The sequence below is a fragment of the Aulonocara stuartgranti genome (genome assembly GCF_965226115.1).
Source record: "Aulonocara stuartgranti genome assembly, chromosome: 23".
NCBI lineage: Eukaryota > Metazoa > Chordata > Actinopteri > Cichliformes > Cichlidae > Aulonocara > Aulonocara stuartgranti.
The window spans coordinates 32030352-32046575 of record NC_138958.1 but is presented as its reverse complement, the minus strand read 5'-3'; the positions used below and the strand labels follow the sequence as shown (position 1 = coordinate 32046575).

Genomic DNA, 16224 nt, shown 5'->3' with positions numbered 1-16224 from the left:
CATTAAAATGTAACAATTCATTTCTCTTGCTATGCTAAGAGTGGCTAGACCAAAACATTAAAGCATTAATTATGTTTCTCCATCACAAAGAATTTGGATTATGTGAGTGCTCTTAAAGAAAATGATGCGCATTTACCCACTATGTTTCCTAGGTGTCATTATATAGCTACTGGTGAAGTGTGGGAAGCTGCCGCGTAGCCTCCGTAATTATCTCTGAAAACTCGAACACGTCACAAGGTTAAAGTACATCGAGGGGTGCCGTTTTCTTTATTTTTCCACTTTGGCACATGCTATACATGCTATGATCATAAATAATTCATGACGTATATACATCTATTCCCCCATCTGATTTTTCGGACACAAAGAAATAACCCGTATTTATGACGCTATGGTTGATCAGCAGGGGACGTTATTGGAAAATTAAGTCCAGCAGCCGGACTTGAGCTTTACTCACAATTTCAAGGTTTACATTCTTCCAGTGTGTGCGTTTGTACCCCGAGGTTATCTGCCAAAACACTGTCCTCTTCATTTTCTAAAGGTCCTCCTCCCTCCATAAGCTGTGCCTCACACCTTCGCTCAGTCTTTTGCACAACAATTAAAATATGTTAAGTGATCATTTTCCTTAAGTAGTCTTAAATGTGCAATCTATTCAAATATGAGAGGAAATTGCCCACAGCTCACAAAAAAAGAAAAAAAATCGGAGGCGATTGAACGGGGGTAAAGCTGGAATAAATTATGCAAATAACACAAAGGACTTTACCAGTTGAAAGCCTAATTTTCCTATAATCAGCACACTGTCGCCTAATATTTTTTTTCCCACCTCTTATTAAAAGTGACTGTTCTTTTGCCGATCATCAGATGGCTCTATCTGTCTAGCTGCTCTTGTGAAATGACTGCAGCCTGCCAGACTAAATGCTAAAGCATTTTGCTGGAGCTTTTAGATGATGGTTACATTCCCACACAAGTAATTATGCGTCGGAGAGTCCAGAAATAAGGTTTAATTATACAGTAATCGTCTGTGATGGACACTAGGAAGTGGTGAGTACCGCCAGACTGCAATCCATCAATGACAAACCTCTGGCCAGTTTTAATTCCTCCTCATTTGCATCCTAACCTCCACACCAAGTTGCGCAAACGCTGTTAAATGTTAATAGGACCTGTCTCGCCACTCAAAATGAATGGTTAAGCCATTTTTAGTCACTTTTCTGTCTCCCTCCGCCTCCACCTACACCACCGCCACTCACTCTCTTCTATCCTCACTTTGTTTCATCTCTTGTCTTGTCTTTATCTCGCTAGCTCTTTAACCAGCTCACTTCTTTTATTCCTTTCCACGGCCATCATCTTCACACAATTCTCTTTTTTCCTTCCATCCTTTCCTCCCATCTTTCATTCTCTCCTCCTTCCTTCCTCGCAGGCTTCGCCGTGGAGGAGGCACAGAGCGGTCACTGATGCACTAATTGGGAGCAACACTTACAGTTTTATCTCCCCCTACCACTAATAGCGGTCTGCACTGAAGCAACTCACCTTAGGATGAGGAATGGATGGATGAGTTGGAAGTAGGAGGTAGCGGGGGGGGGGGGGGGGGGGCTTCAATGAAAAATTCTTCCACGCAGTACCACAGCACAGACTCAGTGTGAGATTGGGCCCTCAAGCCATCGTAGTTAATCCATATCCCGCAGGACCTCGGACTCAATTCCCTGCTTCATTAATTGAAAACGATGGCCCTTTTTTGGTGCGTGTGAATAAAACAAGGAGTCATTTATGAAAAAGAAAAAAAAACATTTTGTCTGGTTTGTTCCTGAAGTAGCTGCAATCTCATTATGTCTCTGTGCTGCATTTCAAAATGTGCTATCATCTTTGTCTTGATTGTCTCCCAACGTCGGGAGAGATAAATACACACGCCGCTTTGCTGTGCTGATGCCAGGACTGTTTTTCAGTGAATCATTTGAAGTCTTATCAGCCTTTATGGAAATAAAGCCTTTGCTTAATAAACTGTTTCACAGGCTTTGGGAGAGTAGCACATAAACACCTTTTTTCTCCCTACAACGCCATCATTAGCGCATCTTGTTCAATGCTTTACACATAATTGGAATCAACATCTATTGTTCATGTTCTTGACCTTCCACTTGTTTTCCAGCAGACACTTAGAAACATTGTATTACTGCTGAGAGGGAATCTTAACTAGGCGAACACATGCTAAGTGCCTTTACTTTGTTTTATCAGGGGCACATTGCTTCACTTTGAATATAACTTGAAAACTCATACCTATCTAATTTAAATTATCTGATGAAAAATAACAATACAATACCAAGTATTTAAATATACAATTGAAATTAATCGTGCTGCCTATTTTCTATATGTAGCTGACAACTACCCATGCAGTGTGGATGAAAATACACATTAAAGTATAATACAGTGAAACTATGATATGTAGTATAATAGAAAGTTGAACAAAAAGTTATGAAAAATGAAAAATTGAAAAATTTACAATAAACGTCATAGACCACGACATTACCTCTCATTAAAGCTGAAAAAAAAAGTTTTTATATTAACAGTCATTCACGTTAATACTTGAGTAAAACAGTGACATCATGAAGTCTATACTTCCATTCCTTAGTATCATCTCATGGTCAGCTTACAGAAAACAACTAATCGAATACCCCGAAACTCACACTGGCTATATACAGGGAGCCCTAAACTGTATCAGATGTGCACATTGCTCTACACATCATCACCACTAGCAGTATCACTGAAATCAGTGTACACCACATTCACCACTGCCATAGCAATCTTAGAAGCACAAGCTGGGAGCTGTTGGTCAGTTAACGTGGATGAAAAACAGGTACAATAAGATGTCCATACCTGAGGCTCGAGAAACTGCCAAACAAATGCTCATAGCTCTACCCACAAGGCTAAAGAGATATACAAGAGAAGCAGAGGCTAAGATAATAAATGACTTATTTTCCAAAAATCCATTCTCATGTTTCATTTTTTCCCCTGCAGTGGAACCTTTGTTAATTTCATTAACACCAAAGCAGCTGTAATTTATTACCAACCCGTGTACCTTAAATTACAGTTCTACACACCAGCACAAATCACTTATACGATCTTTCTTTTAGTTTTTATGTATTTTTATTCATAAACACAACACCAGCAACAACACAGTTGAAAACCAGCCCAAAGAGGCTGAAAAGCAATTTGCAAAAAGTCATTCTACTGTAGAGACATTTACAAGAAGGTTACAGTGCTGCAAGCCTGACTGTTCACTGCTTTAGATACCTGTTGAAGGCTCTGACTGCTTGATCTGAGTTAGCATACACTCAACTTTAACCTCACTCTGCTTTTTTGCTAAGTTTGCATTAGCATGCTGTCTGCGCAGATGCTTGGAAATAGTGTTAGCGGTATAATATAGCTGTTTGTTATCCGGATACAGTTTGCACTTTACCATTGCACTCTTATTCTTTCATGCGATAAAAAAGTAACATTCATATCTCTCCTCATCAAAAATTGTAGAACCGTCGACCATTTCTCTGACTGCAGCACGGGAACTGAAAACAGCTGATTGTAGCACAAAATATTTGTAACACAAGCAACAACATAACTGTAACTGTGATGTAATTGTTGAATTCAGTACAGTAAAGTGTTCCTAAAAAATGAAATGTGGTTATAGTAACACCTTACTTTGGAACAAATTGTACCTAACACTGTGTATTTATGTATGTATAGGCATTAACACCTCCTATTTGTTAACACTTACAGTAACACTGAAGTTAATATATTATATACAGTCTATGATTAATTTCACTTTTTTGTTTTTGTTTGTTGTTGTTGTTGATCATTTCAATGTACTAGTTGTCAATAGTGGCCATACTTTCTAATTATAGATTAATGCTTTATTCTGATGCATAATGTAGCACTTGAACCAACTAAAATCAATGAACTATTGGTTTACAGCTAATATTAATTGCTTGTCACATAAGAGCAAGTCTGTAAAAAAAACCTGAGTTTACTGAACTCAGTATAATATTACCTTTTTAATATTATACTGTATTTTTAACCTTGTCTTGCAGTTATAGAAGTACTCATGATCAGAGGTGTGGACTCGAGTCACATGACTTGGACTCGAGTCAGACTCGAGTCATTAATTTTATGACTTTAGACTTGACTTGAAATAATGTTCTAAGACTTGTGACTTGACTTGGACTTTTACACCAATGACTTGGGACTTGAATTGGACTTGAACCGGTTTACTTGAAAAGACTTGATATTTTACCCCAAATATAAAATTTAACATGCATATTATATAGATATTGAAAATGTGACGTCATTCACGGGTAGAACCGCAAAGGATTCTGGGAACTCGTGGCAAGCGGTACTAGCGCACGCAGGCTTTCAATTGAAACCAGTCACACAGCGATAAAAAGAAACACAAAAATGTCAAGAAGCTGTTGTGTTATTAACTGCAATAGCTGGTCGCATGACAGCCACGGGAAGCCGACGGGTAAAGAGATCGGTTGTTATCGGATTACGTCGTTGAAGAGAAATTGTTCGAGCCATGTTTCCGAAGTAACAAAGATGCGACTGGATTGCAGCCATTCAAAGACCAATTATAACGTCCCAGAACCCTCCAGCTCACAGGTTAGTCTGCTCCAAGCATTTCCACAAAGGTCAGTCTGCTGTTGTAGTTAATGCGTCATTTTTCTTAACATAATTGGTGATATAGGTTACAAGCAAGTCTGGCGCTGAACAGAAATTGTCGTGCTATGCTCCTTTGTTTATTGTGCATAAATAGTGAATTGTCCTGACAGAATATTGTGTTTCGCTTCTGTTATTATGGTACATTGACAAAAACATATACTTTTATTCACAGGGTAAAACAGTTGTTTTGTATCACTAATTGTCCAGTGCGATTACAGCATACAATATTATTGTCACTGCTACATTTCTGTGATGCTACCAGAAATTATTTCCACTGCTAATTAACTACCGTTGAGCTCAAAGGTCCTATTAATAAACGGTTAACGAATGTGTATTTATGACGACGATTTGTGAGACTGGTAAACTTATGATACATACGATGGTCTTTACTTTCTACACGGTGCATTTCAAGGTCCTGCACCCATCCGTCGGTAAACTGTACCTGGGCTTGTTGCAGTGACCGGAAGTTACTAAACTTCATGAGTGTATGCACTCACTCCAAGAACCGTATAATTATAAATATGCATATAAATATGCTACGATGAGATAGCTGACCTCATCTAACTAGCAAATGTTTTCCAGGCTACGTTGGTGATGCAGTTTTTTTTTAAATTATATTTTTTTTTAAAATATCATTTATTTATGTATGATATTTTTGTCATGCGATTTTAAAGCCGGTCCTACAAGCGCATCCAAGAATAACATGCAGCTTATCTCAGAACTGTCGGTGAAAATTATTCTTGGAGCTAGGTTTAATTGAGCTGCATTTTAAAGAGGTGCAATTTCACAATTTGTGTATATTTTCTAAGTTCACTATTTTGTCATGTGTTGAGAAAAACACAGATTTAAAAATTACATGGTCTAATATTTACATTTAGCATAACTGCAACATTATTTTTTCGTTTTTTTTTTTTTTAAAGACTCGAAAGGACTTGAAATTCAAAGTTTCAGACTTGTGACTTTACTTGGACTTTTACACCAGTGACTTGAGACTCGACTCTGACTTGCCTGACATTACTTGAGACTTGACTTGAGACTTGAGGATAAAGACTTGAGACTTACTTGAGACTTGCAAAACAATGACTTGGTCCCACCTCTGCTCATGATACAGGCACAAAGCTATCCAGATTGTAAATACTGAAATCACTCAGCCTTGAGCGACTGTTCAAGCTTCTTCATCTACAGTTCCAGACCCAAGTCCTGTAGTCACTCCAGCTCTCCCCATGGGGTGAGTTGGATTGCTGCGGGGATTTGCTTCTTCAGTGCCCACTGTTGTTTAATCGCTCACCAAAAGCATTTCTGATCGTCTCTGGGTGGAGTTACATTTACTCTCAAACCTCATCAGTTCAGTCACCTACAATGAGTTCATTGATGAGTTTTAACAGGTTTTTAACAATCCCCTTAAGGAATCCTGAGCTGAATCTGAAGTGTCTAATGATTAACAGGGGAATAGATCTGTATCTGAATTTCCTGTCAAGTTTAAAGTGTTGGTTGATGAAGCAGGTTGGGGAGACAAGGCTTTAAAAAACGGTTTCTATCATTTCCTAAGTGATAAATTGAAGGGTAAGTGAGCCACTAAGAATGACACTCAGCTAAGATTCCCTTGAGAATTTAGGGGACTGCTAGGGAGATTGATAACCAGTTTCATGAACAGGCACAAGAAAAGAACTACAAATCCTACACTTCAAGTAATTTCAATTGTATTTAGATAGTGTCAAATCAAAGCAACACTTGCCCCGAGTTCAGCTTCCAAAACCTCCTTTACCTTTCCATTCATGCGCTTCCTCGTGATCATTGAGGAGCTGAACTGGGGTGAACCAAACTTTCCCTGGAGGAAGAGAGGAGGGAGGAAAAATGTTGCATGTACCATAGTCAGATTAGGCATTATGTTGCATGCCATTAAAAGACCAAGTCCGTCAGGAATTGTGGTGGTACTGGTGGGCAACTTCCTGCAACTAGCCTGCCTTTGTAGACATTACTTTACTCTGGAACTGATAAAAATGGAGTAATATTAGGTGATCAGTTGCCATTTCAGTTAGGAATTCCCTTGGAACCACTCTTCTCACCTCTCTGTGTCTCCATTAAACGGTCAGTTGCTGATCAGGATTTTGTACCGAACAAAGCGAGTTCATCTCATGCTATCAGGAAATGACTGTGAGTACCTGGAGTTTCATAGATTCTCCACACCACAAACTCCAATCGTTTTTGATTGTACCTGGTTAGAAACTCATGACCTTCACATAAATTGGACTGACAGGAGAATTGAGAGTTGGAGTTTTTTCTGCCTTTGTCATTGCTTAGATTATGCCTCCTGTCAATTCACTTCCCGTCAGCCAATTCTCTGCCAGATTTGTCATTGGTGCGCCCCAAGTACTACGACCTGGGACAAGTTTTTTTGTAAGGAGAAAATGCTCTTTCCCTCCCAACAGACCTTACGAATGTGCCACTGATCTGTTGCCTGAAGCTCCTCTGCCTTCAACCTGGTTCTACAAATTCTCTGGTCCTGAAAGAGAAGCCATGGAAACCTGCATCAAGGACTCACTTGCTCTCAGTATTATATAGTCATCTTATATTTTTGTTGAGGAAAAGAATACAACACTGAGACCGTTTATTGAGTACATGAATTAGATCATCATTAAAGATACATCACCTGTGCCGTTGAATGATGTAACCGTGTTCACTAAGCTCGATTTGCTCAACGCTTACTGTCTGGTGCACAAAAGGGAAGCTGATGAGTGTAGGTTGCATTCAGTGCTCCCCTTTTAGGTTAACCATTGCACCAGCAGTTCTCCAGGCTTTAGTCAATGATGTGCTGAGGGTTTTTCTGAACAACTTTGTATTTGTCTATTTTTACAATTTTCTAATTTTCTCCAGAGATCTCATACAACATAAAGAAAATGTAGTGAAAGTATTAGAGCATCTATAGGAAAACAGGCTCTGTGTGACAAAAAGCAAAAGCAAATTCCATGTCACAAAAGTGTCTTTTCTGGGCTACATTCCTGAGGGTGGGCAGATGAAGACTGACCCAGGGAAAGTTAAAGCTGTCTTGAAATGCCATGTACACAGTTGCAGACAGATCTTTTATAAGAAACTGAAGCCAGTTTGTTTCACAATCAACCTTTCTCATCTCATTCTCCAGGTCGTTTAAATGGAATCCCAAAGCCAAAAAAGCCTTTGCTGAGCTCAAGAGACTGTCAAGTCTACACTTGTCCTGGTTACCTGATCCTCATAAGCTCTTGGCAGTCAAGGTGGCTGCTTTAGACTTCAGAGTGGCAGTACACCAACTTTCTTTTCCCATTGTCTAAACTTTTGCAGACAAATTACAACTGACTTTGTCCCCCTACACATCCTCCAACAAACATGTACATGTGTGGGGAAGCAGTATATACAATCCACAAGATCTTGGATATCCACTGGCGAGGTTGGGGACTCCATTATCTAGTGGACTGGGAGGCATATGGAACAGAAGATAGATGTTGTATTCCCTGGTCATTCCTTTTGGATCCATCTCTTAATTGAAGACTTCTACAGGGTGCACCTAAACAAGCCAGCAAGAGCTAGGCGATCACTATTGTGGGGCAGCTGGATGGACTGGAAATCTGTTTTTCTTGTTTATTAAACTCGTTTTACTATTGAGTATCAAATGGTGTTAGTGGGCTGGCTCTTCTCTCTGGGTCTGTGCCCGGGTGGAATTTCTCAGTTTGAGCAGTCCTTGATGCAGATGCTTGCATCTGATAATCAAGTGTGGAGTACAGAATCATTAGCCTATATATCATTTTTTTTAAGTATATCCAAACTGCTGTTAAACAGTGCAAGGAATTTGCACTGTAGACAGCTTTTCCAAACATCCTATTTTAAACACAGAAACAAAATAATTTCACAAAAATAAAACAAAAGACCTACCAAGGTCAAAATTATTACAGATTGTGGGTCCCTGAATCTGATAGTCAATTTTGTATCCTTTTTGCTAGATAACAGCCTACAGTCATTTGATGCCTCACACACCTCTTCTGAGAAATCCCAGCCCATTCTTCTTTGGTGAATCTCTCAAGCACCTTCACATTCAATGGTCTTCAGTTCATCCCACAGATTTTTAATGAGAACCAAGTCAAAGCTTTGTGAAGGCCATTCAATAAAATTTACTTTGGTCTTCTAGAGTTAGTTCTTCATCAGGAGTGACATATGTTTGGAGTCTTTTTGGAAGACAAATTGATGACCCAGATCCAGTTCCTTTCAAAATCTTCACATATCCTTATTTCTTCATGATTCCTTCCACTTTGACAAGATTTCCAGTTCCAGACGCACTGAAGCATCCCTGCAGCATGATACTCCCACCTGGTCTCACTGTGAGGATAGTGTTTTTTGGGTGGAATCCCTCTCTCTTCTTCCTCCAAATACATGCAATATCTCTATGGCCAAAGCGCTTTAGCTTTGCATACTCTTACCAAAGGTTTTGCTTCCACTACACATAATGTTTGTCCAGGTTGCCCTTAGCATCCTTGAGTCTGGCTTGAACTTTCAGACAGAGTTTTTCTTGGTCTGCAACAACACAGTTTATTCCTGTATAGGTTTTTAGTGATTGTCTTCTTGGTGACCACAATTCCTCACTTGGCTAAGTCATGCACTACTGTCTTGGCAGTTGTCCTGGTGTCTTTAGACACATCTCACACTATTTTACTTTTCAGGCTTGTTCTGTAATGTGTGACTCTGAGTTTTATGGTGATAGTACTCACTCCAGTGGTTGAAAAGTTATCACACAAAACTGTGATAACTTTGTATACCCATCTCTAGGTTTGTGAGCATCAACAACTAGCAGAGCTCCCATATGCAAAGCTGTAGTGCTGCTAAGTCTTCCCACCAACTACTCTCTATCAGCAAGCCATTCCCTCCATAACAGTTAACAATTTAAATTTTCCAACTTTTCCCTGGGTCTGCTCTTTGGATTTGCCTTTTTCCCAAGCATGACAGCATCGTAGATGGTATAACAGATGGACATGGTGACTGTGATGCCATCTGTTGGTCTTTGAAGTCCTGTTTTTAAGCCTCAAAATAACAGTTTACGCCATTACCATCAAGTAGATATGAGAAGTAGGAGTGGGTTTGAGCATGAAACCAGACACTCTTTAACTGACGAGTTGTGATTAACAGGTGTGAGCATGTAGTTTCATACTTTTTTTTTCTTCTTTTGCCTGTCCCGTTTGGCTCTTTTGCCATCAGAATTATTGTCTAAAGGCAAAGAAAGATGCCCAACGGATTTACTTTACCAAAGTGACCATCCCAGCCTTGCCGTAATGGTCCATTTGATTCACCTTTTATTGTTTATTTTATTTTCCATTTACTGAATACGGGACAGACTTGACTGTGGGAAAGAAGGGGAGAAAGAAAGAGGGAAAGAGAAACAGCTGAGAAGAGGGACGGGGGAGAAGGGCAAAAAACAAAAACCAACAGAACGGGCAGAAAAAGAAAAAAAGAGAAAAAAAATGCATATATCGATCACCTGGATCACCTGCTGAGAAAGAAAAAAAGAAAACAAGCAGAAGAGAACAAGAGTAATAGAATAAACAACATCACAATGATATATGGGAATATGACAGTAAATACTAAATATTAAACATTATTGTGCAGCACATAAGATCAACAGAACACAGTGTGCTTTGAGGTAGGAGCCAAAAAGGGTGTAGTTTGTGGGTGTGATCACCCGTGTGTACACCTGTGAGCATGGACGCGCTTGTTTTTTTAAAAGGTTCCTTCATGTAATGATCTGCTAGAGGGTGTGGGGGAGCCACAGCCCCGTCCTCCAGGGCATGAAGCAGGTATGGAGGAGATCAAAACTCCAGACATCCAGAGGCCCCCAGAACACAAGAGACCAAGGAAGACTAACAGAGGGGCAGCCGCGCCACTGTCCCAGAAAGAGCTGAGGAGAGTCCCAGATGAGGGCTCACTCAGCAGCCGCGGAGCAGAAGCCAGAGGGAGTTGCAGTGACGTGCCCGTGAGCTCCGCCGGCAGCCAGCTGTGCCTGACTGACCGAGCCCCAGGCCGAGAGGCCGGGGGCACCCCACCTCCGAAGTGGCCCGAGCGAGCCCCAGGCTCCAGGCCCCGATAAGCGGCCGCCAAGGAGTGAGCCGGTGTGTACCTGGACGCCCATCCCCGGACACAAAGAACCACCAACGCACCGATGTCTGAGGGAGTCCGCCACTGGCAGGGGAAGTGGTGGTGGGGGGAGATAGGCCTCCAAACTTTGGAGGGCCTGAGATGTCCCCAGAGAGGTGGCGTCTGATACCCAACCTGACATATAGACACAGACATACAGGCACACACAGACACAAACATCCATTCCCACCCTCATGCTCTCATATGCACTTACTCCACACTCAACCAACGTGGAGACAGACATAAAGAGACGCTGTACACACGATCACACTCCCCAAGCTTACTCTACAAACCGGGTCTAGGTACCCTTGCCCCTGGAGGGGGGAACTGCACCCAGACCCAGGTGGTGTTACCCTTTTCCCTGCGGTGGGGAGAGGCAGACCGCCCCGACTCCGCAGCAGCAGGGAGGCCCCACACTCCAGACCGCAGTCGGACGGCCAACTCCTCCTCCTAGCCCCCCCGCTCCAGCAGGCCGCAGAGAACGGGGGTGAGAGAAGACTCCAAACCTCCAAACATGTAGTTTCATACTACAGATAATCCCTCATTTTGAAAAATAGAATGACCAAGATGAACAATTTGACAATTTTCTATTCACCCATAATGAACAAGCCCATAAACTCAATGGTAAATGTTTATAGGGGTTATTCAGTGAACCGTTTTATTTATTGGGGTTTTTTGTAGTTTGTTTTTCTTTGGTTATTTCTTTGTACAAAATACATTAATCACACTAATGCTTTATACCAGATTTAGCTACATGCTAATTTTCATCTGCAGTCTCTGAGCACTTTGATAGGACCAGAAGTATTTTTGCAATCACAGCATCTGGTGGCCTTCAGATATAATCCAGGTTTAAGGTACTACCTACTTCCATCTTTTATTCTATGTATGATTATTATTGTATTAAAATATATAAGAATAGAAATAGCAGGACTGCGTTTTAATACAGTAGTTGGTTTGAAAGGAACTAACCACTGTACAACTGCTGTCATCAGATAAGTGAAGTGATATGCAATGTAGACTTATCTGAGGCACTGAATTAGAGCAACAAGTCCTTCTGATGGGACTGGAACTAATGTGAGATGTCACAAAACTCTGAATTGACTGAAGAAGGACATGTAGTAGAAACGACTTCACCTTTCGCTGAAGTATGGAGATTCAGCATGGTTCACTACAACATCTTCCATGCAAATGTTGGTCTTGATTATGCAAATATATTATTATGTTAATGGTGTCCAACTTTAATAATGCATGATGTTGGCATACTGATAATGCATTGCATTTATTGTCATGCAAATTCTAGGTTAGAAGCATATTAATTGGCACTTATCAGATATTCCTTACTTTGGTTAATAATGAGTAGGCTGTTTATCCATACTTTTTTCAGTCTTTCTTTTAGGCCTGTGTCTTATGGTATGATTTACTATTCAACATCATAGATCTTTGTTCGTTTTAACAGCTGGCTGTTACCAGTCCAGTTCTTCTCTTACAAGCTTCCTGAGCAGCCATCATTGACTTTCAAAAGCCAAAATCTGATCCATTTGATCGCATGGCCCCCTTGCTAACAGGGAGTAAGATGTGAGTCATCCTCACTCCACTGCCCACTTCCCTTAGCAGAAAAACTTAAAACGAGCTTTTGCCAGCGTCACAGGAGAATACCTTCAGAAACACTCTTTTGCTTTTTTTATGTTGTTGTCAGATTGGCGGCGCTTGTGGAATGTTCACAGGCACTTGGGGACGAGCGCATAGTTGTGAGTGGCAGACCGACCAACTGACAGCCAGTGAGGCTGTCTCTGGAGGATTCCTACTGAGGAGGTGTCGCTGAGTGAACTATCAGAGACTGTGATGTGCATTAGGCTGTGCAGGAGACCTCCACAAAGAGATTTTTTTGTGTGCCTGACATTATGAGAGATTCATTAGCTGTCTACTGTTTTTTTCTGATCATTACTCATCAAAGGGTTTCATCTTTCCAGACAGTGATTGACAGGTTGAAATAACTTGATTTCTACCTCTCTGGCAGATTTTATCACAGCACATACTGTACAAGAACTGTGATCTGTTCATCATCTTGTGTTTTTCTTTACTTTGGGTAGAATTTATAACTGCTGCAATCATTTTGTTTCACCACAGTATGTAGTTTCTTATGTGATTTTTATTTTGGCCATAATACCACATCATGCATAACTGCTGTTGGAAACATCCAATTAGTAGCACTCAGGTTATGTTAGCTTAGTTAACATAACATAATATATGTACACACACACACACACAAACATGTCATAAATGTGCAAACACACAGAGACATGCATGCGGGGAAGGAATGGACCAAGAAAATGCATATAACCACTTGCTGTTTCCACATGAGTTCACTCATTGGGAATGGGGGATGGGAAACCTGAGGTGTGTGAGGGGAAAAGAGGAGATCATGGCGGCAGCAATAGTGGGAGCAGTATGGTCGTGGTGGCAATCTCACCAAATCATGAGTAGTGGGAATGACTTCATTAGGAGGGCCTGTAGAAACCTGGTGCCTGGGAATTGTGTTTGTGGTGGCGACTAGAGGGAGGGAAGGAGTGGAGAGAGAAGCTGGAATAAATCCTGAATCCTTCTTTTATCTGGCAAGTGATGGAGAGATCCAAATCAACAGTTTCCAGTCAGATGGGCCCCAGGGCAAAGGCCTCCAGCAGTGGGGGTGGTTGGATGGATGGGGAAAAGATGACAGGGAACGTGGGGGCTTGCAAGGACAAGGTCTGACTGATAAGCTGAGTGTCAACCCAGCGTTTTTCCACAGGTTTATCACATCGTTTCCTGGTTTACACATATTGGTTTAGTGGATTTGCATTAGCTTTTTATCATTTTTAAGCTACTTAAAAGCTAGTTTCATCTATGAACTTAATATGACTTTTATCACTGTTTGTTTCATTACTATTAGGTTAATTTGACACTTTTAGTTAAAAATTTTAACAATTTACCTGTTTCATTTTCATTTTTGTTTTACCTCCCCTTTGATTACTTTTAGCATGGTATAAGATCTCAGTAACCCAGTAAGGTCAAATTTGTCATTGGCGATAATTAACCATAACTTAGGCAATCAGCCTAATTAACCTATTTAACTTGGGCAATTGGACATTTTTTTTTAAAAAATTGCTGTCCCAAGTCTTAGCAATCACAGAAGAAATAAGAAGTCATTCCAAATGACAAACCAAAACTTTCATATTTTTTAAACAGTTGATCCATTAAGCTAACCATTTATGCATTAGTTCAATAAGGAGAGATCACTTGGAAGAAGTAAACATGATTTTTTGTGATAGAGGGATTAATGTATTTGGAGATTTAAAAAAGGAATTCCAGTGGTGATAGGACTCAGGACACCACCCTCCCCAGTCTAGAAGCTGGTGGTAGCGAAGATGAAGACTGAGGTTTCAATAGAGCTGATGTCGAGATGGGTAAGAGGTGGGTTGCATGAAACAGAGTCTAAAGGGAAAATGACAGAGCAAAAGATTTCAACCATGTAAAGCGGAGGCTGATTGGCTCAAACAACGCGGGCGAGAAGATGTTAGGACTAAAGTAGTGATGTCAGTTGACAGCAGGAAAGCATTAATCATGTAAATCCTTAATGCAGGAAAGCAGCCAGATAGGGGACTCCAGATCTTCCTTATTGAGCTTCTGCATAAGTTTCATTTCTAGCTACATATTAGAATAATTATCCATGAGCTTTAACAGCAAACTAACCTTTTCAGCCCTTTTTTTAAAAAAAACAACCATATATGCTCTAATTTGACTTACTTTTAGTAGTTTTTATTGTTCACTAAGAATATTTAAGAAAATATTTTAACAGTATTTCATTTAGTTATCTATTTCAAGTTTTTGTAGCACACTGTTTAAACTTCCTTGTTTTCTTTGTAAAAGGAATCTTTTTCTACAAGTTGTAGGATTTAAGAACTGCTGGCTCAACATATGTGACAATGGAGTGCAGACCCCTAAAACACAAGGCAACTGCAAACCATCCATCAGTCTGAGGATTAGATCTACCTTCCATATGAATTTTTACTCATACAGAATTATAGAGGTGTAAGATACTACATATAAAACATATAATATATATATATATACATATATATATATACATATATAATATAATGAATATAATACAAAATGCTGCAGGAAGAGTACTTACAGGACTAGAAAGAGAGAGCATATTTCTCCTATATTCTTATATTCCTCCTATATTTCTCCCCTTCATTGGCTCCCTGTTAAATCCAGAATTGAATTCAAAATCCTGCTCCTCACATACAAGGTCTTAAATAATCAGGCCCCATCTTATCTTAATGACCTTGTAGTACCATATCACCCTATTAGAGCACTTTGCCCTTGCACTGCAGGCTTACTTGTTGAGTATTTAAAAGTAGAATGGGAGGGAGAGCCTTCAGTTTTCAGGTCCCTCTTCTGTGGAACCAGCTTCCAGTTTGGATTCGGGAGACAGACACTATCTCTACTTTTAAGATTAGGCTTAAAACTTTCCTTTTTGCTAAAGCAAATAGTTAGGACTGGACCAGGTGACCCTGAATCCTCCCTTAGTTATGCTGCAATACGCATAGTCTGCTGGGGGATTCCAATGACGCACTGAGTATTTCTTCTTCAGTCACCTTTCTCACTCACTATGTGTTAACAGACCTCTCTGCATGGAATACTTGTTATTAATCTCTGTCTCTCTTCCACAGCATGTCTTTATCCTGTCTTCCTTCTCTCACCCCAACCAGTCGCAGCAGATGGCCCCACCCCTCCCTGAGCCTGGTTCTGCCGGAGATTTCTTCCTGTTAAAAGGGAGTTTTTCCTTCCCACTGTCGCCAAAGTGCTTGCTCATAGGGGGTCATATGATTGTTGGGTTTTTCTCTGTATGTATTATTGTAGGGTCTACCTTACAATATAAAGCGCTTTGAAGCGACTGTTGTTGTGATTTGGCGCTGTATAAATAAAATTGAATTGAATTTAATATAATGTATATATAATGTAATATACATGATTTGAAAAGTAAGCAATCTTTGAGTCACTCACATGGCTTAAACAGTAAATACAAAATCAATTTTAAAAAGAAGTGGACAAAAGTTACTTACTAACAAATGCAAAAAAAAACCAGTCAATTTGGAAATTTGGAAAAAGAAAACAGTTAATACACACACCTTCAGTTTGAATTTATTTGCTTAAGTTACCACACAAAACAGCTTCTCTGCTTTGTTTTCATCTTCACTATATTCGACAGGCTATCTAAGAACCTATATTCCTCATTACTATAGAAAAGCAGGCTGTTTTGTAAAAAGCATAGTTTTCATACTCAAATCTCAGCAATAAACACAAATAACCTCTGCTATCGGCGACCTGCTC

The 16224-nt window shown here is 40.1% G+C and overlaps 1 protein-coding gene across 13 annotated transcripts in view; it reads right to left on the bottom strand.

Annotated features, from left to right (window-relative positions):
• Positions 1 to 16224, bottom strand: part of LOC309701459 (uncharacterized protein) — a 138877-nt gene that overhangs the window by 61960 nt on the left and 60693 nt on the right. For 5 of the 13 annotated variants that reach the window (XR_014274998.1, XM_082525678.1, XM_082525676.1 and 2 more), the window contains 2 exons: positions 7130 to 7201; positions 5808 to 6526 (listed from right to left, as the gene is read on the bottom strand). The exons of 2 other annotated variants lie outside the window; for them this stretch is intronic. Coding sequence is in view for 1 of the 11 variants with exons in the window: in XM_082525677.1 (XP_082381803.1) it covers positions 5975 to 6052; positions 6464 to 6526; positions 7130 to 7201 (213 nt within the window). In the remaining 10 variants the exon portion in view is untranslated. Of the gene's footprint in view, positions 1 to 5807; positions 6527 to 7129; positions 7202 to 9315; positions 10208 to 12940; positions 13399 to 16224 lie in introns of those variants that run through there. 6 more of the 13 variants (XM_082525680.1, XM_082525677.1, XM_082525682.1 and 3 more) reach the window with 5 other exon arrangements.